At 37.4% G+C, this 21,863-nt stretch overlaps 2 protein-coding genes across 6 annotated transcripts in view; one reads left to right on the forward strand and one right to left on the reverse strand.

Moving 5' to 3' along the window:
• The window catches only part of RSPH14 (radial spoke head 14 homolog), an 89,370-nt gene extending 88,458 nt beyond the window's left edge, over window positions 1-912 (reverse strand). The window contains exon 1 of the mRNA XM_035340435.1: window positions 359-912. Coding sequence (XP_035196326.1) covers window positions 359-557 — 199 coding nt within the window. The 5' untranslated portion in view covers window positions 558-912. The remainder of the gene's footprint in view (window positions 1-358) is intronic.
• Window positions 913-1,142: 230 nt separating this feature from the next.
• RAB36 (RAB36, member RAS oncogene family) lies at window positions 1,143-18,950 on the forward strand. 5 transcript variants are annotated; one of them, XM_035340440.1, is made up of 14 exons: window positions 1,168-1,637; window positions 2,339-2,461; window positions 3,816-4,130; window positions 4,859-4,947; window positions 6,055-6,143; window positions 9,179-9,244; window positions 9,762-9,863; window positions 11,933-11,997; window positions 12,593-12,644; window positions 14,258-14,339; window positions 14,988-15,078; window positions 15,615-15,734; window positions 15,948-16,025; window positions 16,965-18,950. In XM_035340440.1, exons 4-13 carry the CDS (start codon window positions 4,879-4,881, stop codon window positions 16,010-16,012), a joined length of 801 nt encoding a protein of 266 aa, XP_035196331.1. In that variant the 5' UTR covers window positions 1,168-1,637; window positions 2,339-2,461; window positions 3,816-4,130; window positions 4,859-4,878; the 3' UTR covers window positions 16,013-16,025; window positions 16,965-18,950. The 5 variants fall into 5 exon arrangements, with proteins under 5 accessions (XP_035196329.1, XP_035196330.1, XP_035196331.1 ...); XM_035340438.1 differs by lacking the exon at window positions 16,965-18,950 and having other exon boundaries at window positions 1,143-1,261; window positions 15,948-16,221; XM_035340439.1 differs by lacking the exon at window positions 16,965-18,950 and having other exon boundaries at window positions 1,163-1,204; window positions 15,948-16,221.
• The last annotated feature ends 2,913 nt before the right edge of the window (window positions 18,951-21,863 follow it).

The following is a 21,863-nucleotide window of genomic DNA, read 5'->3' on the forward strand; positions in this document are numbered from 1 at the left end:
CCTTTCTATTTTTTTTCTATTTTATTTAGTCTATCTTAAATTTAGCTAGACAACAAGAAAACAACAAAAAAGGTTCAGTGATTCTGCACTACTTTTGTATTTAGGGAGTAACAGAGCCTATAGTGAGCATCTGATAAATCCTAATGTGAGTATACTCTTAAAATAACTGTTGGGTATATGGTATTATAATAGACTTTACTTTTTAAGGTAAAACAAGCAAGAGATCGAACCCCCAAAATTTTAATGGCTATTTTGTCATCAAAGATATCGCAGGGAAAAAAAATAGAGCACAAGAGTAAAGTGTTCCTTCCCTCAGCCACTACCACCATGTCAAAGCTTCTGATAGCAGACCACTTACCTATTTGTATTGCCTGGTAGACTTTTTCTGGGTCATGGACCAGATCACAGAGTGCCATCAATGCCTGCTGCTGAGTCAGCAGGTCGGGAGATTGGATCTCCTCGTTCAGTTTAGGAAGGGCCCTCCTTCCAAATGCAATAGGAGCTTTTGTGGGGTCTATATCTGGGGGAAGCTGCGCTGAGATATGAGTGCTTGCCATCCCCAATTTCCCTGGGAAAGATTCCCCTTATCCCTAAAAATACTCCAAAATGACTGTACCTGGTGATAGGACAGCTAACGAACCAAAACAACGTCTGACTGAATGCTGTTCTGACTCCTAAGAGTGCAATTTTAGTACATGCTCGTTGTTAGGAAGCTATGAGAGGCTAGAATGGTTCATCAGATGAATCTTCTTATTTAGGTTGATTTTTTTCTACTGAATACAGTAGAATAAAAAAACAATTCGTTAACGTCTGTGTGAAAGGACCAGCGACTGCCCCCTTCCTCGGCAAGGGAACGGTGCCACTGAAAGAAACGCGCTGCCTTCAATACTGAAAATTGCTCAACTACAAAAAAAAACAGCTGCACGGTGAAGAAAACAAAACACAACCCTACTTAACTACAGCTTCTCTCTTTTAAGAACAAGCCAAACATCTAAATAACGAAAGGCACTCCGTCCCAGACCACACAATTTAAGATGCCCGCCTCTGCCCCCACGGCCGCCGCCTCAGCGCCTTCCGATGTCTTTCACGCCCGCGCTCTGGTCGCCACAGCAACTGGCTATTTACGTACGCCCTGCTCCGTGAATAGACACTACGCAGTCAAGCGCTCCTTTCTTTCTCCTGTTTCCGGCCTTGCGTCTATAGCGTAAATAACGCGTTTTACGGTAGCTGTTGAGAGTAAGTGGCGTCAACGGCGTAGTTGGTGAATGGGAAGCTGGGGTCTGTGCTAGCGTGCGGAGCGCGGCGGGCCCCTGAGGGACGGGAGCGTGTGAGGGAACGGGGCAGGCGCTGCCGTGGTGCGGTGCTGTGGGGTCCCTCCACAGCCGTGTCCTCTGCAAAACGGGGAGGGAGGTCGTTCCCTGCCCACAGACTATGAAGTATTTTCACTTGACAAAATTGGAAAAAAATCAGCTTGAACAAGAGGCAATCAAGGTAGTGGCTGTGACATAGTAGGCTAGTGACATGAGGTGTAAAGAGGCAGGGGAGTGTAGTAGCTTTAGGCAGCTTTTTTTCCTAGTCTCTACAGTACGGCACTATAAACAGCTAGACTGCATACCAAGGGTTTCCATTGTAATTAGGTAAGCTCACATAACTGTATTCACTATTTAGTTACATTTTTAGTACGATTCAGTGAAATAGTATTGTTCAGAAGACACTACACAGGGAGCACATATCGTAGTGTTTATAGCGGAGCTTTTGATGTGGTCTGCGTTGTCAGTGTGGCCTGACATGAGCAATAAACTGAACAGCTTGTGCTATGAAAGGTTATTTCTCTACAAATAGAGAAGCTACTCATATTTTTCATTATATTTGAGTTACAATTATCATAATCGAAGTTTTTAAACTAGATTTTACAAAGCCAAAGTCAATCAGATCAGCTGGATTAAAAGAAAACACAGGAATAGATTGTCATTGGGTGATCAACAAAATCCACAGAAGAAAAAGTATGACTAAATTAAGGTATGCATCTTTTTCTGTATCATTTTAGAGCAGATTATTTAAAGTAGAGTTTATTTTCCTAAATTTTCCTTTACTAACTAAATATTTTAAAAGTTCAACCTATTTCAATAGAAGAATGTGAACTTTTCTCAATGTAGAAGGGATGGGGAAAATCAAAGACTTCTTACATCCCCCTGCTTTAACTCTGTTCTTATCCTCTTGGTGTGAGTTCTGGCTTGTCCCTCACCATAGCTTAGTATACTGATCTTAGTGGTCATGGCATTAGCTAATATTATACACAGTTTCTGAAGGCTTTCTCAAATTATTTGTCTATTCACAGAATCTGCAGCTGATACTGTTCTGGCACTGTTGATGTAAGAAGGGGTATGATGCCAGGGAGACAGTATATTCCCAGTACTCTTTGGTGACCAAGTTCTGTAAGAAGAGAAAAATCTGGATCATAGTATGTATAATTGTCAGTATTTTCAGCACCTTTGTGTTTCTTAAATCATTGGTCTTTTTTCTGTAATGGTGTGGGTAACTTGTTGGCTTGGTAATTCGATGTGTGAGAGAAAGATTAAATACACTCATTAAGTGAAAATGTTTCTGTTTGATTACCTTAGTCCTCCCTGGACTTTGGATTCACCGAGACTGTTGAATTTATTTATTTATTTATTTATTTGGAGCTTAGTTTGTGAAAGAGCTGTAGTAGACAAGCAATGAGTCATCCTAGTACATAACAGATTTTTACATGCCTAGGCTGTGTTGAACCAGAACTAGGAGAAAATGGAGAAAGCAAGAGACAACGTGATGTTCTTATCTGCTGGGAGGGTTTTCCTTTCTGTTTTCAGAACTATTATTTTAAGAAATTAACATTGTTTTGAAATCATTCAATCTTGCCAAAAGGGCAGGAGCACATCATAAAAAGGATCTAGGGCTGTCTGGGTTTATAGAGTCAAAAGTAGCATGATGGCTGGAGCTACATATATATATATATATGGTTAAAATAAGTACTGTAATGCTGCTTTCTTTGCTGAATAACTCGTCAGCTACAAGTCTGGTATTTTGTTTTTTTTTTTTTTGTTTTCAGTATGGTTGAAATCACATGAGTGCCTGAAGTGATCCCTTACCAAAGTAATTCCTTACAAAAGATGATAAAACATTAATTCTAAATAGTGAACTGGCAATTTTGTTGAGCGTAATTCTTTGTTTATGGTTGTAAAACAACAGGAGTGTTTTTTTTTTTTTTTTATGTATACTTCACAGTTTTTTTTTTTAATTACTTGTCCACACTGATTTGACCTTTAAAATTTTTAGTGTGCTGCAGGAATAGGAGAGGCTTGTTTCCTGGATGTTAGGATGCCCAAGCCTGTTCCAGCAATATCAAAATAGGTGGTTTTTGTTTTTTTTTTTTTTTTTTTTTTTTTTTTTAAATGCAAGAACTTTTATTTTTTCCTGAAATTTAGAAGCTTAAATACTAATGACACAAACAGAAAAATTGTTTAACATCCTAAATTTCAGTCTAGCATACTAAATGCAGTCTAAAGTAATGAGTTGATTAACAGTACTTAGGCAATACAAAAGTGTGGTGAGATTTCTTACTTCTTGTTTTTATTGTTTGGTATGTTAGGAACCAAGATTACTAATGACTACAAAGACATTTATATAATTCCAGATGGCTCATTGCTGGCATGTGCATCCTGACTCTAAACCGGAGATGGAATCCAGTTGAAATACTGAAAAAAATCTGTCAGGAATTCCTTTGTAATTGCTATTATGCTTAATACTAGCTCTGTAACAATTCCTTACTCCTTTAGTTCCTTCTCTGCTGGGTTAGTCCTGCTCCTTGTATCCGTATGTACAACTACCTTAGAAGAAAAGGAAGCTATTAGGACAAGGGGACTGTTGAGTTTACTAAGGAGCACTTTCTGATCCAATGAATCCGAAGGGCTGCTAAGACCATTTTTTTCTAAAACAAACTGCGTATAGTTTAGTTACTCTATTCCAACCCCGCCTTCCGATCTGTGAAGGAAGGGGAGGAAGGGAGCTGTTGCAAGCCTGTTGCTATGGGCACACAGCAGCAGGCAGAGCTGATCGTGTGGCTGGGATCCTGCCGCATCAGCTGCTGCACGGTGAGTCCTCCTTACGCTTTGCTGCATGATGAATGTTCTTATTAGAAACACGGTTTTGAATGCCAGTAAGAAATTGGTATTGGTACCTCATTAAGAGTCCCCTCCCCTAACAACCCAAAAGGCTTCATTGCATAACCAACATACGGTGTCTCAAGTGGGCTATCTTCATGCATTTGTGGCTTTTGTGTGAACATTACTCTTCCAAGCCAGATTGTCTACTGATGTAGTTCTTTCTGAGGTGATCTTGGATGAAAGTTTCAAGCAAAGAAATGTGGCAACTTCATTGTTCCTCCTTTCCTCTTCTGACCTAGTGAAATCAGATATCTCCTCACATTAATAAATGTGCTTTATGCAGAGGCGTTTAAAATAATGATGAGCAGGATTTCTAAATTGAACATTGCAAAATTATTTGGGGACTAAACAGCTAGCACTTAGGTTTAATTAAGTATACAGTTCTCTGCCCTACTGCAGAATTAGGCAGTGCTTTGTTGATAGAGAAAACCACTATTTCTTACTACAGTTGTGCACACAGAAGTTGCCCTTTTTACATGAGCATCAATTTTCTTTAACACAAAGTCAAAGAGCTGCCAGTTGTACTGAAAGGAAAGGTGATGAGTCCATAAAGACGTTTTTTTTGTTTGTTTGTTTGTTTGTTTTTATTGTGTTCTCCCTGTGTTAAGACAATTTCTAAAAATCTTGTTTCTCTTTACATGTTTTCTGTCTGGTAAGATTGAATTGAATTTGGAGGATGAAGTCCAGCCTAAAGCATATGGTTCCCCCAGTGAGTAGGGACAGAATAATCTCCCAGTTTCCTAAGGTAAGCATTCTTTATCCCTGTGCTTGGAGTTTGTAGCACCTCCCACATTAAACTATATTTCCCTTGTATTTTATTTTAATGGACAGTTGCTGCTTTTGCTAGAATTGCAGATTTTTTAAGGTTTTCTTTCAGAGAAGAATGTGACCTTGTTTTCCCAGTCAGTGCTAATATACTTAATAATCATATTTTCTTCCTCTAACCTCAACAGAAAGTGACTCTTGCAACACAAACGTTATCTTATAATACCTTTTCTTTCAGCCAAACGTTAATAATTACCGTGGTTTAAAAAGTTTCTTCACTGAGAGGAAATGAGAGCTGTAGCTGGTAATTAATACTCAGAAAGGCTAATTAGATCTATGTGGAGTTTTTGGTTGAAGAATTTGAGGCAATTTTCATTTTCTGTGTGTTCAGGAACCTTAATCATACTGTAGATCAAATGTACTATAGAGAGACAGACTGAAAAGATCATTCTTGTCCCCATAGAGTTTTATATTTGAAGTGTAACAGAAGGGTTGAGGACAGGGAAGGACAAAGTATTACCATTCTGATTTTTCCTCTTTTTTTTTTTTTTTTTTAAAGACCATTTTAATAGGAATTAGCATTTTTTCATGCTTGATCTCAGCAGCATATTTTACTTTTAGTTTTATGAAAACCATCACTGTTGTTTTCCTCATTTTTAACCTGCTAAGCTTAACTGAAAACTAGTAATAAAATCAGTGCTTCACACAAGTAAGAGATTTTAAAGACTTTACAGTGAGAATGATTTGCTTGTGGCATGCTCCCACCTGTGTTTTTCTTGTGTTTTAAGATAGTTATTATTGTAAAGAGTGGTGAACAAATGTATTTGCTGTGGAAGTTTAGCTAGGGTCCGGATGCTGACACTTGAAGGTGGTCAAATGAGCTGTTCAAAGGAATTTTTACAAACATACCTGTGGGGCAGCTGTACTGCCTTCTAGCCCAAGCTATCCCTTTTCTTAATCCATGGTACCTCTGTGTTTGACAAGCTCTTTGAAGTAATCTCCTTTTCTATTTTTCCTTGCTGATTTGACTTGTTGCAAAGTAGGCATCACATAGTTTATCCCAGTCACTGTTCTCTCCTGCCTTCAGTGGTACACACCCGAGGCCTGTCTGCAGTTCAAAGAGCACTTCCATGCGCAGGTCAGAACTGCTTGTCAGCAGAGTGCTGGAACAGTTGGGTAAGTTGGTAAGAAACCAAGTGTGCAATGAAGTACGTATTTTAACCTCTTTATAGTCTCCTTCCTTTATAGGCTTTTCCTGATTTCTCATGTTCCTCACTCCAGTGTGTTTAAAGACAGCTGAGCCCGTCCCCATGATGGTTCTGTACTGTTTGACAGTGAATGAATAAAGTGCCTCTTCTTTTTATAAGTTTTGAAAATTCTTTTCCTGCTGGAATAAGTAGAGTTGGAAAAAATAAGGTTGTTGTTTAGCAACAAATAGCTGCACCCTTAGTTTGAATGATTAGCCGACTGTTTAGTGTTGAGCCTATATAAGTCAGCACAGAAAGCAAGTTAGAAGGAATAGGGCAGATATACTGACACCAACAGAGAAAATGGGCTACATATGGAGTGTACCAAATGAGCACTTGATAAAGGCTTTGGACAGATTTAAACGTAGCAGTTTTGTTCCTTGAAGCACATAAGCATCTAGTTTTAATCTTTTAATAGTATACATGCTGAGAAGTTGTCTTTAAATGTTTCCTTAAAATTAGATCCAAATTCTGGGGTAAATATATAGCACTGAAAAATAGTTTTGTTTTTTTTTTCTGTTTTATGCCTTTTTCATATTCTTTGTTTTCTCATGTCATCTCTCTCCCAGAACAGATACTTGTACTCATTTAATTCCTTAAGCAAGGCAAGAAAGCTAAACTGTGTTAGAAATTATTCCTATTCCATTAAAGTACATAACTGTATGTTTTAGTAATAAATGCTTCTGTGTTCCAGTGTAAAAAATCTTTCATAAAGTGAAAGATCTATGAATACTGACAGTTAGTTCACTATTCTCTTAAATCTAGAGCTCTTAATTACCATGAGTCTTGTCATGATATCCATCTTTAAATGGAATTTTTTATTCATTTCACTATCCATTAATTTTACTTGAAGAAAAAAAAGCCAAAATATGTCTCTCTGAGAGACATCAATGAGTTAATAGCTTTTAGAAGCACAGCCACTGTTTTACTTTCATTTAAATTTGTTACAAGTGTCAGGACAATTCTGTTGGCAAGACTTGTTTTAGTGAATCAAGGCATTTTTTTCCCCTCCATAACCAAGATGTATCTTTTTTTTTTCCCCCCCTCAGAGTAAACTGGAACACTGACTAACAGTACAGTATAGCTAAAAAGCTTTCCATTCTGGCTTTGTGAATAAAATAAAAGTACTTTCCTGTCACTTTTCCAATCTAGATATGATTATTATCAGGTTATTTTTTGGCAGGGCGAGATGGTAGAAGGGACAGACAACTGACTATTTGGTACAGGAATTATGAAACTTGTCAGGAATTACAATTATTTTCCTTTTCCATTATTCCAAGTAATAGGATAGTTCTTTGTCATTTGGAAAGATACTCTGAGAAATTCAGTAGCTAATGGCTATTTTAAGACTCTTGATATTCCATCAGTGTGTTAAAATGTCTAATCTAGGGAGTCCTTTTCTTTTCCAGAAAGAATTAATGAACATATACCTTCAAACCATCAATTGTTTTTTTTTTTTGTTTTTTTTTTTTGCCTTTTTTTTTTTTTTTTTTTGCTTTTCCCTTAAGCTAGTTGATTTTCTTCAGTATTGTATCACTAACAGTTAATTAGGCAGAGACATCACCAGATTAGGGGCCTGTGGCTACCATATTTGCATTGACTAGCACACAACATGCCTTCCTTTTTCTGAAATATAAGCTGTGTAGCTCACCAGTCAAGATTTCACAGAATCACAGAATAGTCTAGGTTGGAAGAGACCTCCAAGATCACCGAGTCCAACCTCTGACCTAACACTAACAAATCCTCCACTAAACCATATCCCTAAGCTCTACATCTAAACGTCTTTTAAAGACCTCCAGGGATGGTGACTTCACCACTTCCCTGGGCAGCCTATTCCAGTGACTAACAACCCTTTCAGTAAAGAAGTTCTTCCTAATATCCAAACTAAACCTCCCCTGGCGCAACTTTAGCCCATTCCCCCTCGTCCTGTCACCAGGCACGTGGGAGAATAGACCAACCCCCACCTCACTACAGCCTCCCTTCAGGTACCTGTAGAGTGCTATAAGGTTGCCCCTGAGCCTCCTCTTCTCCAGGCTAAACAGTCCCAGCTCCCTCAGCCGCTCCTCGTAAGACTTGATTAGACTGCTTAGAATCACTAACTTGAAATCACCATCACATGGAAGCCTGATATAACCAGAGATAGCATTCAATAGACAATTAATTCCCTGTTTAAAAAGTGATTCCTTAATATGATAGTGTATTAAACCTCTTAAACCATTTTTGTAGCATGTGCATGGGAGATGTAAATCCAAGTTTCAGTCAACAAATAACGTTACATTCACTTATCCACCTGTATCTCCTAACAGACACAATGCATTTCAATTTTAAGAACACAGGTTGAATCACCTCAAGACCATCTGCTGTATTCTGTGAGAGGAGCCAGAACAAAGAGGATTATTTGTATGAAGCGAGCTTCAGATTAATATTGTTCCAGATAGTCAGGAAGTGTATTGGCTCTAGCTTTGGGTTTGTTGTGTTTGTTTGTTTGTTTTCTCAAGAGACTAATTTTGCAGTGGGTTATTTTGTTATCAGTAACTTCTTGTTTGTGTACTTAGGACTTGATTCTGTATTATTAAAGTCAATGAGAAACTTGTAATTAATTTTAATGGCAGAAGAGTCTAAACTTCTACTCTTTAAAGGGCTGATAAGGATGCAGATACTATATGGTCTTGTGTGCAAACTGCCAAGTGTATATACTTGCAAGAGCTTCTGTCCCATAGGAATATATTTAAGAAACGATATACAGAGTAAGAAATGGACTATTTCTTCTCCAGAGTTTTGTTTTGTGACCTTTTCTTTCTTACAATTTAAGATCCTGCTGCAGCACTGTGGCATTTAGTTAAACTGGAGTTGCAGATGCAAGTATTCATCACTTGCTATTTAAGGATCGAAGTCAGAATTGTTTTAGTGAGAATATTGAAATTGCTACTAAAAGTGTTCAGTGTTTTCAAATATTTCTACCAGGCTGAAAATATCCAAAGTCGTTGTGGTAGGAGACCTGTATGTTGGGAAAACTAGCCTCATAAACAGGTACAGTATATCTCAGCAATTGGTTTGCATCTTTTCTTTCACAAGTTCAAAGGGTATTACTTGTAGCAGTAAAGCTCTCAGTTTTGTGATCTGAATATGTATCCAGTCAAATAGAATACAACGTAGTATTTGCCAGATGCTAAAAGTAGCTCTTGTTCATTTTGTGTCCAAGTCCATTGAACAGAGCACTGAATTTCTGTAGCTTGTGATCACCACGAGAGCTTTCTGTTTATCTTTACATTTTCAATTATTTCTTCCATGTTTCTAAGTGAATTTGGTAAGTTTTTAATGTTATTGATTAATCACATGTTCCTTTTGTATTTATGACCCCAAATGTTACCTCCTTTTTGATAGTTTCTCAGTGCTTTTATATATGCTTTTGCAATATATAGCCACTCCACAGTTAATTAACTCTTTTCTATATATTTTATGCTAGATAGTGTTAGTTTAGCAGCTATTTGTAGCTGGGTGTTGCTAGTATTTCATCCTTTCATCCTTTTTTTTCTCTTCATTGCAGATTTTGTAAAGATAATTTTGACCGAGATTACAAGGCGACAATTGGAGTGGATTTTGAAATTGAACGCTTTGAAATAGTAGGAATACCATATAATCTCCAGATGTAAGTTGCAACATTGTGGTTAAGTATAACATAGAGTACAGTCTAGGCGGAGTTTGAATTGCTGCAGGCTCTAATGGAATAAAGATTAAAAAAAATGCCCATTGGATAATATGATCTGAAAAACAGGTTCTCTACATGGACTTGCAGTTTAAGTTAATAAATAAACAAATAAATATATAATTCTGTATTGCATCTGTCAGCCCTAAAAATGTTAAAATTTTGTCGATGAAAATTAATTTTAGGTGTCTTGCTCCATTTAAGTACAGTTCTGCCTTTTTTACTTGAGATTCTTGGAAGAGAAGCAGAAGCTCTTGTAACAAACTTAGTCAAGTGCTATTGTTCCATTCTGTCCTTTGGGTTTAGTGTGTTATGATAACAGAATTTGACTTTACTGGGAGGGTTTATTCCTGCAGCGATTGAAATCAACTTTAATGTGTCCAGTGACTTCACTTTCTCCTAATTGCAAAATAAGTGGTTTTCCTTAAAACATACAAGGCTCAAGTGAGTCCAAAATCTTTCTGATTTTCACCTTTGTTTATCAGCCTATTGGGAATCCTGGCCTTCTCTTACCTGCTTTGGTTCTGTTTAAGGACATCCTTTGGTATTTTAAGCATCTAGCTATATTTTTTTCTGGAAAGAACATTACTGAATCTATGCTGTAGTGTGATGTAGAGCAGAAATAAGATGCTTTGTATGAAGTATTTTAGTGCATGAATGTTAAAACCTTTTTGCTTGGAAACACATTTTCTCTGAAATACCAGTGCCTAAAGATGCAAATAGATGGCTAGTGGGATTTATTGAAAAGCAATCAATTTCCCACTGATTTCAGTGCCACTGTATTTTTGAAAATTCTGTCAGGCACTGTCTTCTCCTACAAAGACAGGCAGAGAAAGCTGGGGTTGTTCATCCTGGAGAAGAGAAAGCTCCAGGGAGGCCTTATAGCAACCTTCCAGTATGTACAGGGGGCTGCAGGAAAGCTGGGGAGGGACTCTTTGTCAGGAAGTATGGTGATATGACAAAGGGTAATGGTTTTAAACTAAGAGAGGGTAAATTTAGATTAAATATTAAGAAGAAATTCTTTACTCAGAGGGTGGTGAGGCACTGGAACAGGCTGCCCAGAGAAGTTGTGGATGCCTCATCCCTGGAAGTGCTTAAGGCCAGGTTGGATGGGACCCTGGGCAACTTGGTATGGGCGGTGTCCCTGCCCATGGCAGCGGTGCTGGAACTAGATACTTTCCAACCTAATACATTCTATAATTTTTGGAACTTGAGTGCCTTTAAAAATCTACACTGAAACATCAGTACTTCATCAGCTAAAGCAAGAAGGTTTGTAGCCTACTAAACTGAAGGTTGCCTTATCTACAGATTCTTCAGTGGTTGGGTAGAGCATTTCCATATGATAAGCACTGGTGCCCCCTCTAGCTGAGAGGTTTTCATACATGCTAAATTTGTAACTACTAATGACTGGTAGTGCTATGCTATAGCAAAACCCCAAATGTCTGTAGTACTGGTAGTAGCTGGGAGAAGTGTATACCATCTTTGTTATTAAGAAGCCCGACTGTCCTTTTTTTTTTTTTTTAATTCTTTAATGGTGTCATTAATGGAAAGGTATCATATCATAAGTTACAAGATTCTAGTGTGGGTTAGTATGTAATTTAGCTAGTATTAATTCAGAAAATAGAGTTTCAAAATTAGATTGGCCTAGAAATACATAGAAATGACATAGATGAAGAAATGATGCTTTAAAAGTTTTTTTTTTTTAACCATGCAAAATATGAATGTTTGAATTATGTTTCAAAGAACTGTCTCCAAAATGACCAGTTAGAAGAAAAAATAAAAATTAAAATAAATAAATAAGGATAAAACCAGAGTTAAAATGGCTTCATTAAATAATAGACCTTTTACTGTATTTCAATCAGTAGTTAATGAATAACGTGTTCCAGATGGCAACAATTCTCTGGTATCACATTCTTCTCCAACGTGTACCAGTCTGTTGCTTCATTAGCATGTTTACTCAGGTTGTGCTAGGTTTCATTAACCTGGAGTTTCTTTTTTTCCCCATTGCACAGATGGGACACAGCAGGTCAGGAAAAGTTCAAGTGCATTGCATCTGCTTACTACCGAGGAGCAGAGGGTGAGAACAATATTAATCTGACCCTGGCTGTGACAGGATATTGTACTTTATACAGATACATACACCTATATGTGCTCCTTGGACAGGTACCTGTAGATACAGTATGATGGAATGGGCTCTCCATTATTGGAGAGAGGAAGAGGCTGAAAACCTCATGAATAGATTACTTGGCAGACCTACAAGCTCTGAATGTTATGATGATGAAGTAATAAAAAATGGCAACTGTGTCTAGAGGGTAAATAATTTCAATTTTTGGTAAAATTTTTGCTAGACTGAGAAGTGTATACCTCTAGTATTCCCGTAAGAGACATTTTTTTTTTCAGGAATTAAAGGGGTCCTAAAATAAAAGGAGTATTTGATCTTTACCTGTAGTCTGCAGACTATAGCACTAGTAAAGTTGAAGACTGAGAATGGCAGTCTTACTGGGTGCTAGAGAACGAAGGGGAGTAAACAAATCAGTAATCTCCCACCTCCTCTATGTTAAACCTACTGTTGCACTTTGTATGTGAGCATTCTTTCTGTTTCACAAGTTGAGTCAAATTGGAGAGACTTCTGATACACTTTTTAACTTAATTACTTTTTTCTTTTATTGCAGTTATAATAACAGTGTTTGATCTGACTGATATCCAGACTTTGGATCACACCAAGTAAGTTTCTATATTTTGGCTTAGCCTTTACAGCTTTCACAGGGGGGTTAATTACCTTCTATGGCCTGTAGTTGCTGAGGACTTGTAGGATTATGAGCATGTTTTCTCTTGAGCTATGAAATTAATGGTGATAGGCATGTGTTTGGAATAGTTCTGAGAAAAATACTGAGCATAAATTTGAACTTCGTCTTTGATTTGCTTTGTAGTCAGTGGAGAGAAAAAGGCACTTCAGTAAGAGCTGCATCCTTCCAAAACTAGACACACAGGAAGAGATGAAGTACATCTCAAAAGCATCCTTTTTTTCTCCATTTACTATAAACAGAGTAACAGGTTTGAATCTGAGGTAGATAATGAAATCAATGGGATGCATCTCATGCATAAAGTCTCAAGAGTCTCAATATTATTTTGTTTCTCTAGTTACTGTAGTGATTCTGTTATAATAGAACAGTTCAGTTGGAAGGGACCTTCAAAGGTCATCTAGTCCAACAGCCTGACCACTTTAGGGCTAATCAACAGTTAAAACATATTATTGACAGCATTATCCAAATGCCTCTTCAACACTGAAAGGCGTGGGCCATCAACCACCTCTCTAGGAAGCTTGTTCCAATGTTTGACTGCCCTCACAGTAGAGCAATTTTTTCCTAACATCCAGTCTGAACCTCCCTGGCGCAGCTGTGCACTGTCCCATGTCTGTCAAAAAAAAAAAAATCCCCAAAAACAAAACTCAAGGTGTATATATAGGTGTAGCTAAATTTGCTAGTTCAAGTACTTGAAATGTTTTGGCTATAGCAGCACGCTAATTGATGTGAGCAAACTTGCTCTGCTTTTAGCGCAGGCTGCAAAACCCAGTGTGGGTCTGTGATCCACACTGTTGTTATCAGACTCGGAGCTTATATATTTCTAACATACTGTTATGACTGTAAGGCAGGTATGTGTTTCTCTACAATCTGTACTCTCTCTTATTTAAATGTGTATTAGAGTATTTCCTTAGAGTACTTCTGTGGTATTTAACTCATTTACATAGGACTTTGTAAAATTATATATATATTAGTGTCTCTGCTTGGTTGAAAATAATTGAAACCTGTGAACCTGATTTCCACCCCACACACACTCTATTCCCTCCTTGACTTGTGTTGGATGACTCAAGAGGAACTTGACTGCCAGAGTAACAAAAATATAAAAGCTTATGAGACAAGAGTCATGCAGCCTTCATAGGGAGATATTTTGTAATCTTGATGAATAGATTATTTCACTCTTCTTTATTCATTTCTTACCTAATCTGCTGTATTGTTCATATTTTTAACTCTGCTTCTTGTTTTTATTCCTTATCTCTATCAAAACTCTGCCCCCTCCCCTTATACTGATAAATAATATCTCTGGGTGTTAATATTGCTGAATTTGCACTCTGCAGCGGGCATGTTTGAACTTTTCATTAGTGGAAGGCATATATTCAAAGGTGCTGGAATAGCTCCTGTTCCCTTCCTGTCTAGAAAAAGAGGCTTTTGACTCTCTCACAGAAGTTCATCCTCTTGCTATTTTTGTGACCCTATTATCCACCTCTGATACTCCATACTTCCTCTGACTGACTCTCTCATCTCTTTTCCGCATTTCAGACAGTGGCTGGAAGATGCCTTGAGGGAAAATGAGCCAGATTCCAGCTTCATATTTCTGGTTGGAACAAAGAAAGATTTGGTGGTAAGCAAATAGCAAGATACTGATATGATTGATTGCGGGGGGAAAAAAATGAGAGGGAAAATGGTCTTAAAATAACGTGCAAGAAAGCAAAACTTGTTAAAGGGGGAAATAAATCATAGTATTAGAACAGGAAGAAGAGATAAGAAAGAGGGAGAAAAGAGTATTAAAAAAAAGGGATGGGGAGAAGCTCATGTGTTTGAGTATAGTAAAAATAGAGTAGGAAAAAGGGATCCAAGACAGAGGCAAGAAGGATTAAAAGAAAATAACTGTATTTATTATTTGGTCCTGTAACTCTGCTGCTAAGAAAGATAGAGTACCAAGGATTTGAAGATCAGTAACTGGGCTGTTTTCTTTACAGCTCTCTGCTGCACTATATAGTTAGATACAGTGGTCAACCTTCTTGTTGTTTTGTTTCAATGCAGTAGAAGGTGAACAGAGTCTTCCATTTTAAAAGCAATCCTAACTAATTTCTTTTCAAGTATTAGAACATTTTTGCAATAGTGCATGATTACACAAGTTACGAGGCAAGGACAGAAAGGCCACTGTGAAAACTGTCCACCTCACAGGATAGGTGCTATCAGTACCTCTGTATTATTACTAGCACAGTTATACTTCTTATCTTAAAGATATTTCTTGGTATTTACTCAGTCAGATGCTGTGTGTGAAAGGACAGAGGTAGATGCTATCCGCTTTGCCAATGAGATGCAGGCAGAATACTGGTCGGTTTCAGCCAAAACAGGTAAGTTACTGCAAAGGATATAAGAATAAAGTAACCACAGCGGCTAGTGTTAAAGGGGGAGGAGTTAAAGTTCCATATTTCAATACAGTTTATTGTGTTGCATTTTGTTGCTATTAGAAACTTCAGATTTACTAATGGTTGATTTTATTTGAGCATCTGTATGTGTGCCTACATTGTCCTGTTTATAGAAAGGACTACTTAGGTTGCTGTGCAATCTTTGAGCATGTTTAATTCATGGATAGTTACATAAACACGTGTGTGCACTGCTAGATACATTAGGAATGAAACAATTATGCCACAAAGTGAGTTCTCCTTGTTGCTAATGAGGAAAAAAAAAAAAAGTATGGTAGAGGATACAGTATTCTGAAGTGGAAAAAAATGAGACATTCTGTCTGCAGTGATGAGAGAGAGACTGTTGGAAATGCCTGATCCTTCCCAGTATTGAGCGGTGGTGTATTCACAGATATACTTGTTCATGTTTGATCATGCACTGATGTGCAGTTGCAAAAACATATTGTTTCTGTCCTGTTTCCTAGGGGAAAATGTCAATGAGTTCTTTTCCCGAGTTGCTGCCTTGGCCTTTGAACAGTCCATGATAAAGGAGCTGGAGAAGACCATGGGGCACGTGGCTCAAATTGGGACAGGAAACCTCATCAGTATGTTGAATTTTGCTTCTTCTGTGTATTTTCCACACTTATGCTCTCAAGGACTGGGGAGGACTCACAGAGCTGCAAGCATATTAACTTCAGTGTCTTCCTGAGTTCTGGCATGTAGGGAATGACTTGGGATGCATCCAGCTTTTGTTACCCGTAATATTGGATGATATCATTTCTTGTGAATTTATTTTTATAACTTCTTCATTTCTACAGAACTGGAAAAGAACCTGATGAAAATCCCAGAAGGCAACACTCAAGCCAGCCCAAGTTGCTGCTGACTCAACTGCTTCTGCAAGTGCCACACTTCTTCGTAGTCCTGCATAGAGCACCTGCAACAACAAAAGCTCTCAAATCAGAAGTAAAAAGTTGTATTTTTGGAAATGAGGGAGGAAAATCTTATCCAAGCTTTCTTTCTGAGCATTCTCTTACTGCTGTAGGTTCACTTGTGCTGGATGGAACCATTGTTACATAAAATTTTCTCTCTGTAGTGGAAACATGACATACTTGTCTTAATGCAAGAAGATGTTGCCAGCACCATGTGCTCACCTGTCTGCTAGAAAAACTTGTAGTCAAATGTTAGGTAACTTTACTATGTTAGGTTCTGATAATTCTCTAGAAATTTTGAGTACTGAAGTTGCATTCTCATGGGAGCAGAAAACAAATGGTAGTTCAGAATAAAGGCTGTTACCCATCTTCTTAACTTCTAAAAACATTATTAGATCATATCATAATGTTACTCTGACTTGCTTTTATGTATTCCAAATGTATTAAAACAGTTGCAAAAGTTTATTATTATTATTATTTATAATAATAAGGAACAGGAATGGAAGTACGCAAAAGCAGGATGCATAGTTTTCATTGTAATTTCTCCATCCAGGAGAAATCTGCACTTTTGTCTTTTCCACTTGAGAATCAAAGCCCAGTGATTTCAATATTTCCAAGACTGGGAGAAGTCCAGATAGGAATTTTGTTTTATCCCAGTTGCCTAATATTTTGACAGTGCTACAAGATAAGAATGCTATAGTTTTCCACTCCCTTGAATAAGAAAGAACGGATTGCGTAAGAGTGCGTGACAGAGAAAAATAGAGTTCATGTATTCCATCTTCCAAAGAGGATGCAGAATCCTTTTCTGCATTAATCTTCTTGAATATTGTCTACACTACAGTTCTGTTATGTTGCTAAGAATGATTATTGGCATTTTATTCTAATTGTTTGGTTTTCTGTTTGTAGTAATGTGACATGATTCTGGAACCATATGCAGTCTCAGTCATGAACTTGTTCATCCCTGTCTGTGGTAGGAACTCTGAGCTGGTAAGGTTAGATTCAACGCTGCTGCTAAACTTGTAGTCACTCTTTCTGCTTTTACTGGACAAGATAATTTGATCACATTATGTTGGGAGCAATTTGCTACACTGCATACTGGAAGCTGTAATAGTAGAGAAATAGTTTTTGCCATTTTGTGAAAACCTTTAAAAGTTCGTGTGGGTTTAGAGGCGTGGGAAAAGATGTTCTCCCAAGAAGACACATGCTTGGTAAGCTCTATGGTATTTGCTGTATGAAGACGTCGTTACTGAATGCTTACTGTAGAACCTGCTCTCTGGACATCCTACTGTTACTTGGTGTGCTGGCTGGATCAAAAATCGTTGCCCCAGTTCTGGCTTTTCAAATACCCTTTGACATAACCTTGTGCAATTAGTTATCTAGAAATTGCAATCATTGTCTAATAGAGGGAGATTAACTCTGGCTACCACTTAATTTTACATAAGTAAAGCAGCTTCAGAAAGCTCTTTTGCTCTTTGGGCAGCAATGACTGATGCCAAAAGATTCTGCTGTTTTAAAAGTCATTCCTGCTGACAAATGACATTGCCAGAAATTTGAATGACAAATAACATTGTCTGAAATTACTGTAATAAATATTTGCTCAGTATATGTGAAACTGTGTTAGTATGATTGATTTTGGTAATTAGGTTTCAACTGTAAAAGTAGAAAAGAAGTTAAAAGGATAAATAAAAAATCCTATAAAAGTTATAGGGAAATGAAATAAATGCATCTCACTAAACAGAAAGACTGCTTCTCTAGAAAACTCTTTATCAGCTGCTTATCACTTCATAATTCTAAGATTCAAATCCAGCATTACATGCTATCCTGGCATAAGAAAGAGTGAAATAGGTTTTTGGTAATGCTCTAAATTTCTTAATTGCAACTGTTTTGAATATGGAGAGACAGAAGAAAACCTGTGGACAATTACAAGTTACAGTTTCAGAAGATGTTCGTTCAATTATTACAAAAACTACAGTATCTGAAAAGCTGAGAAAATAAATATTTGTTAATGAATCTACATACTAACTAGACTCTCAGCTATTTTTACCCCCAAAATTGTTTCCTAAGAAATAGGAAAAAGTGGAAGAAAAAATGGCTTAAAGAGCCTTTACTTTTATTAAAAGTAAATTACTTTTATACTTCTATGACTTATGATATGAACTAGAGGAGCTTCAAAGAATATAACAAATAGGGAACTCTCCCTCTTTCTCTTTTTAATCATACAACCTCCTATTTGGTGATTGTATTGATTCTGTTGGCAAACTCACAAATGTAGCATTTGGTAGAGAAGGTGAATATGTGGGGGTATGTAATAAGCTACTTATGCGTGATATTTTGACCTTCTGATGTTCTGTGTATTTCGTCTCACAAATCTCTTTCACAAGATGATGAATGTGTACTCTGCTTGTACCATGCTTTCCACTGAGTGGGCAGCATAGCCATGATCTTTGTGTTCACTGAGTTTGAATGAGAGTTGAAAAGGATAGTTCATTCTACTGCAGTGTTTTGTGTATGTATCTGAAGCATCTTGCATTTGTATAATGTTTTTCAGAAGCAATTTTAGAAGCAGAGTGGAGCCACATAACCACAGCTATGTACTGTGCTGTGGATGAGTACTGCTATCCTCGGTTTATGATAGATAAGTAGAAACTCATAGAGGTAGTATTTGTGACTTTTTTAAAAATTAGTCCTCTATTTTCATATGGAAAACTTTCTCTGAAGTAATTTGAAACTCACAATTTTGTCTTTCTTTAATCCAGTTATTCTCAGTTCATTTCTTTATTAAAGACTTTATTGTATGAGTAAATGATTCATAAAATAGTTATTATTCTAGAACTGGGTTTCAAAGTTTTGTTTGCTACTTATGATGAATAAGCCTGAGCTTCAGACCAAATTTTGCTTTCATATATATTTATTGGACATAAGCAGGTGTCTTGTCATGCACTTTGTACATGCCTTGAACATGTCAGAGAAGAAAACTTGAACACACACTACCAGAGAGTGGTGTTCCAAGGCCAATAATGTACCTGTAGGTGGGCAAGTTCAGCGTTGCTGCAGCAGTACTCCTTCAGCTGAGAATTGTCTATACCCACAGCACATTCTGGCAGTTTCACGTGGTTGTTACTGAGCCGACAAACTGCTCTGGTTCCTTCCTGGAAGCATTGATAATGGTCCTGGAGGCCAAAAGGGAGGTTTTAGGATAGCATGCCTTGTCTTCTTGTCTAGGCTAGTTGCTAGGTTTTGATGCAGTCCCGGTGTCAGTGTCTGCAGCTGCAAAATGAATCAAAAATAAATCAAAGGGAGAAAAAAAAATAGATTGTTTTTCTCAAAAAAAAAAAAAATCTGTCAGGAATTTATTTTGTTGCTGACTGCAATTCTTGTACAAAATCAGAGGTGTAATTTCTTCAGCAATGCACTCATGTTGCTTGGAAAATCAATGAGGACAGTTTTTCTAATGATTCAGTGCATTGCTTGATGTCATTATTGGTTTGTATCATCTGTAGTTCCAAAAACTTTATGCAAAACTGTCAGTCAGTAACTATCCCCTGGCAGTGGTCTGACTTCATCCAATCTATGACAGATGCTTTGAGACTTTTTTTTTTTCTTTTAAGTCCCAGTGAGACTTCCCCTGTAAAGAACTCCTCAGTATTAATAATTGATAATCTAAAATGAATCTTAGATCGTATTAGCACAAAAGAAACCTAACTGTAGTGGGAAAATAAACATCAGGTTGCAAGTTCGTAAATGTTCCTATCTGGTCTATGTTGTATTGTATGCATGTTATTCCATTCTATCAGCAACTTGGTTTGTTTTGAAGAAGCCTTAATATTATTGAAAACAATGTCAGAACAACTGCATTAACTCTAAACACAAGCAGGCTAAAACATAATTTTATACCAGTTGAAAACTTCATAGTGATCATGGCACCAGTTTCAGCACCAGCTTCCTTGTGGAATTTGCAAGTAAGATGTTGGATAACTTGAAATTCAGAGAGAGTCTGAAACAAAATTAAAGAACATGTGTAATAATCTCCCCAAAGACATACTAGTGTTATGCTGTTTCTTGTCTTAATAAGTACAAGCTAAATGGTTAATGAGCTTCTGTTTAAATAAGCACGTATATCTCTTTGAGGAAAAATTGGTAATGGATCAAAAGCCATTCAAGAAATGCCATTCAAGAAAAGCCATTCACCTGGCAGGCAGATTTCGTTTTTAAGGTAAAACACCCTTTCACTTTAATCTTTAGTGGTATTGTTTCTGCCATTTGAGTGATTATTTGGCACTTAGGGTGTTATTCTTTATATTCTTATAGGTCATGTGATTCATACCTTTCCTGTTGGTTCTCAGCTCAGGCTCATCTCACTGAGGTACAACCAGAGTTCATTCTTCATGAGTAGATGTATTCTGTATCTTTTCAGGTTTTCATCAATAGTCAGAAGTTTTCCTGGGGAGTATAACAAAGCTTACCAGTGTGCAAATGCTAAAAACTTCTTGCTGTATCACATCCTCATAGGATGTGAGTTAAAATGAAGTGTTTGGCAGGTTGAAGTTGTAGCAGAATCTGCATTAGTTAATGGAGATAGCTGATGGGTTTCCTTGATTTTGGACCATAAGGTTGTTCTCACAGCAACAAATTGCCATTCTCTGAATCTTAAGAAATGGGGTTTCCGTATTCCTGGTATCACAGAATAATTTAAACTGGACAGGACATGGGGAGATAACTGGCCTAGCCAGATTCTACCACAGTGTGCTGCCTTGTAATACAAAAATATAGTTTCTTAATTTCAGCCACATGTGAATGAGAAATAGTGTTTTATTTCTCGTTAGAAAGGCTCCTTATGTGCTATTTTTTTTTCTCTTACAAAATTCCTGATTCTTGCATGTGGGATCATGATGAAGTTCATAACCTGGAGCTCCGATTTTAAGGCTAAGCGGACAAGCTCTCGTTCCCCACAGGAGGGAGCTCCATGGCCATTTCAGTTCCAGTTCTAACTGGCAAGAACTGGCAATCTCTAGTGGGCCAGCAGAGGGCGTGAGCTGAATGGGCTGGCTGTTTAGCCCCCTTGTCACAGCATGCTGTGTCACCAGTCCCAGACATATGTCTGCCTCCAGAGCCCTAATGAAATTTTGTATCCTGATAAAACTATACTCTGTCGGATGTAGAAAGTATCAGCAAAAATTCAGAGACCACTTCAATGGCCACCGGAACTTCTGATGCTGTAGTACCTCAATGAATACAGAGGCTGCAGTTGTTTAATAGTGTTCACCAAAAGTTAAGCATGCATACAGAAGTCCCTCCCTCCTCTGACTCATCAGAATTCTTGCTGCCTCTGGAAAAGTGAGCCCAGTGAGTGTGAGAAAACACTCTAGAAATAATAAACCAATAACAACAAACTATGAACAAACAGGGGGAACAAATTCATAACATATCCTTATCATGTAATATAACTGTCATTATTTTAATGATACTAGTAAAATCTTAAATGTCATATCACTAGAAATATGTTGTATGTCATAATGTCGTTGTTCAAACCGGCATGACAGCAAACAGCATCAATGGTGAAAAGCCAATTTCTTTCTGTGAAAGACGGAAATTCCCTAGAAGGCTTTTATAGATATTTACTAAGTATACAGATTTCATTATGATTTTGATTATAATCTGTTTTCCACGTAGATCAGCCAGTGTGTTAGAAGCTGAGGAAACAAGTGCAGGAAAAGAGGTTAAAGCCAGGAAACAAACAGCAAGGGAGATGAACTATGCAAAGCTGAATGCATGATTAGCCGTTTGTGATGTCTGGAAATATTTGAT

This window comes from Oxyura jamaicensis, chromosome 15 (genome assembly GCF_011077185.1).
Source record: "Oxyura jamaicensis isolate SHBP4307 breed ruddy duck chromosome 15, BPBGC_Ojam_1.0, whole genome shotgun sequence".
In the NCBI taxonomy this organism is placed as follows: domain Eukaryota; kingdom Metazoa; phylum Chordata; class Aves; order Anseriformes; family Anatidae; genus Oxyura; species Oxyura jamaicensis.

Excerpts from the sequence above, each read along its gene's own strand:
- RAB36 (XM_035340438.1), top strand. The coding sequence starts at position 4,879 with ATGAAGTCCAGCCTAAAGCATATGGTTCCCCCAGTGAGTAGGGACAGA. Across the intron at positions 4,948-6,054 it reads TAATCTCCCAGTTTCCTAAG|TGGTACACACCCGAGGCCTG; the intron begins GTAAGCATTCTT and ends TCCTGCCTTCAG. Across the intron at positions 6,144-9,178 it reads CAGAGTGCTGGAACAGTTGG|GCTGAAAATATCCAAAGTCG; the intron begins GTAAGTTGGTAA and ends TATTTCTACCAG.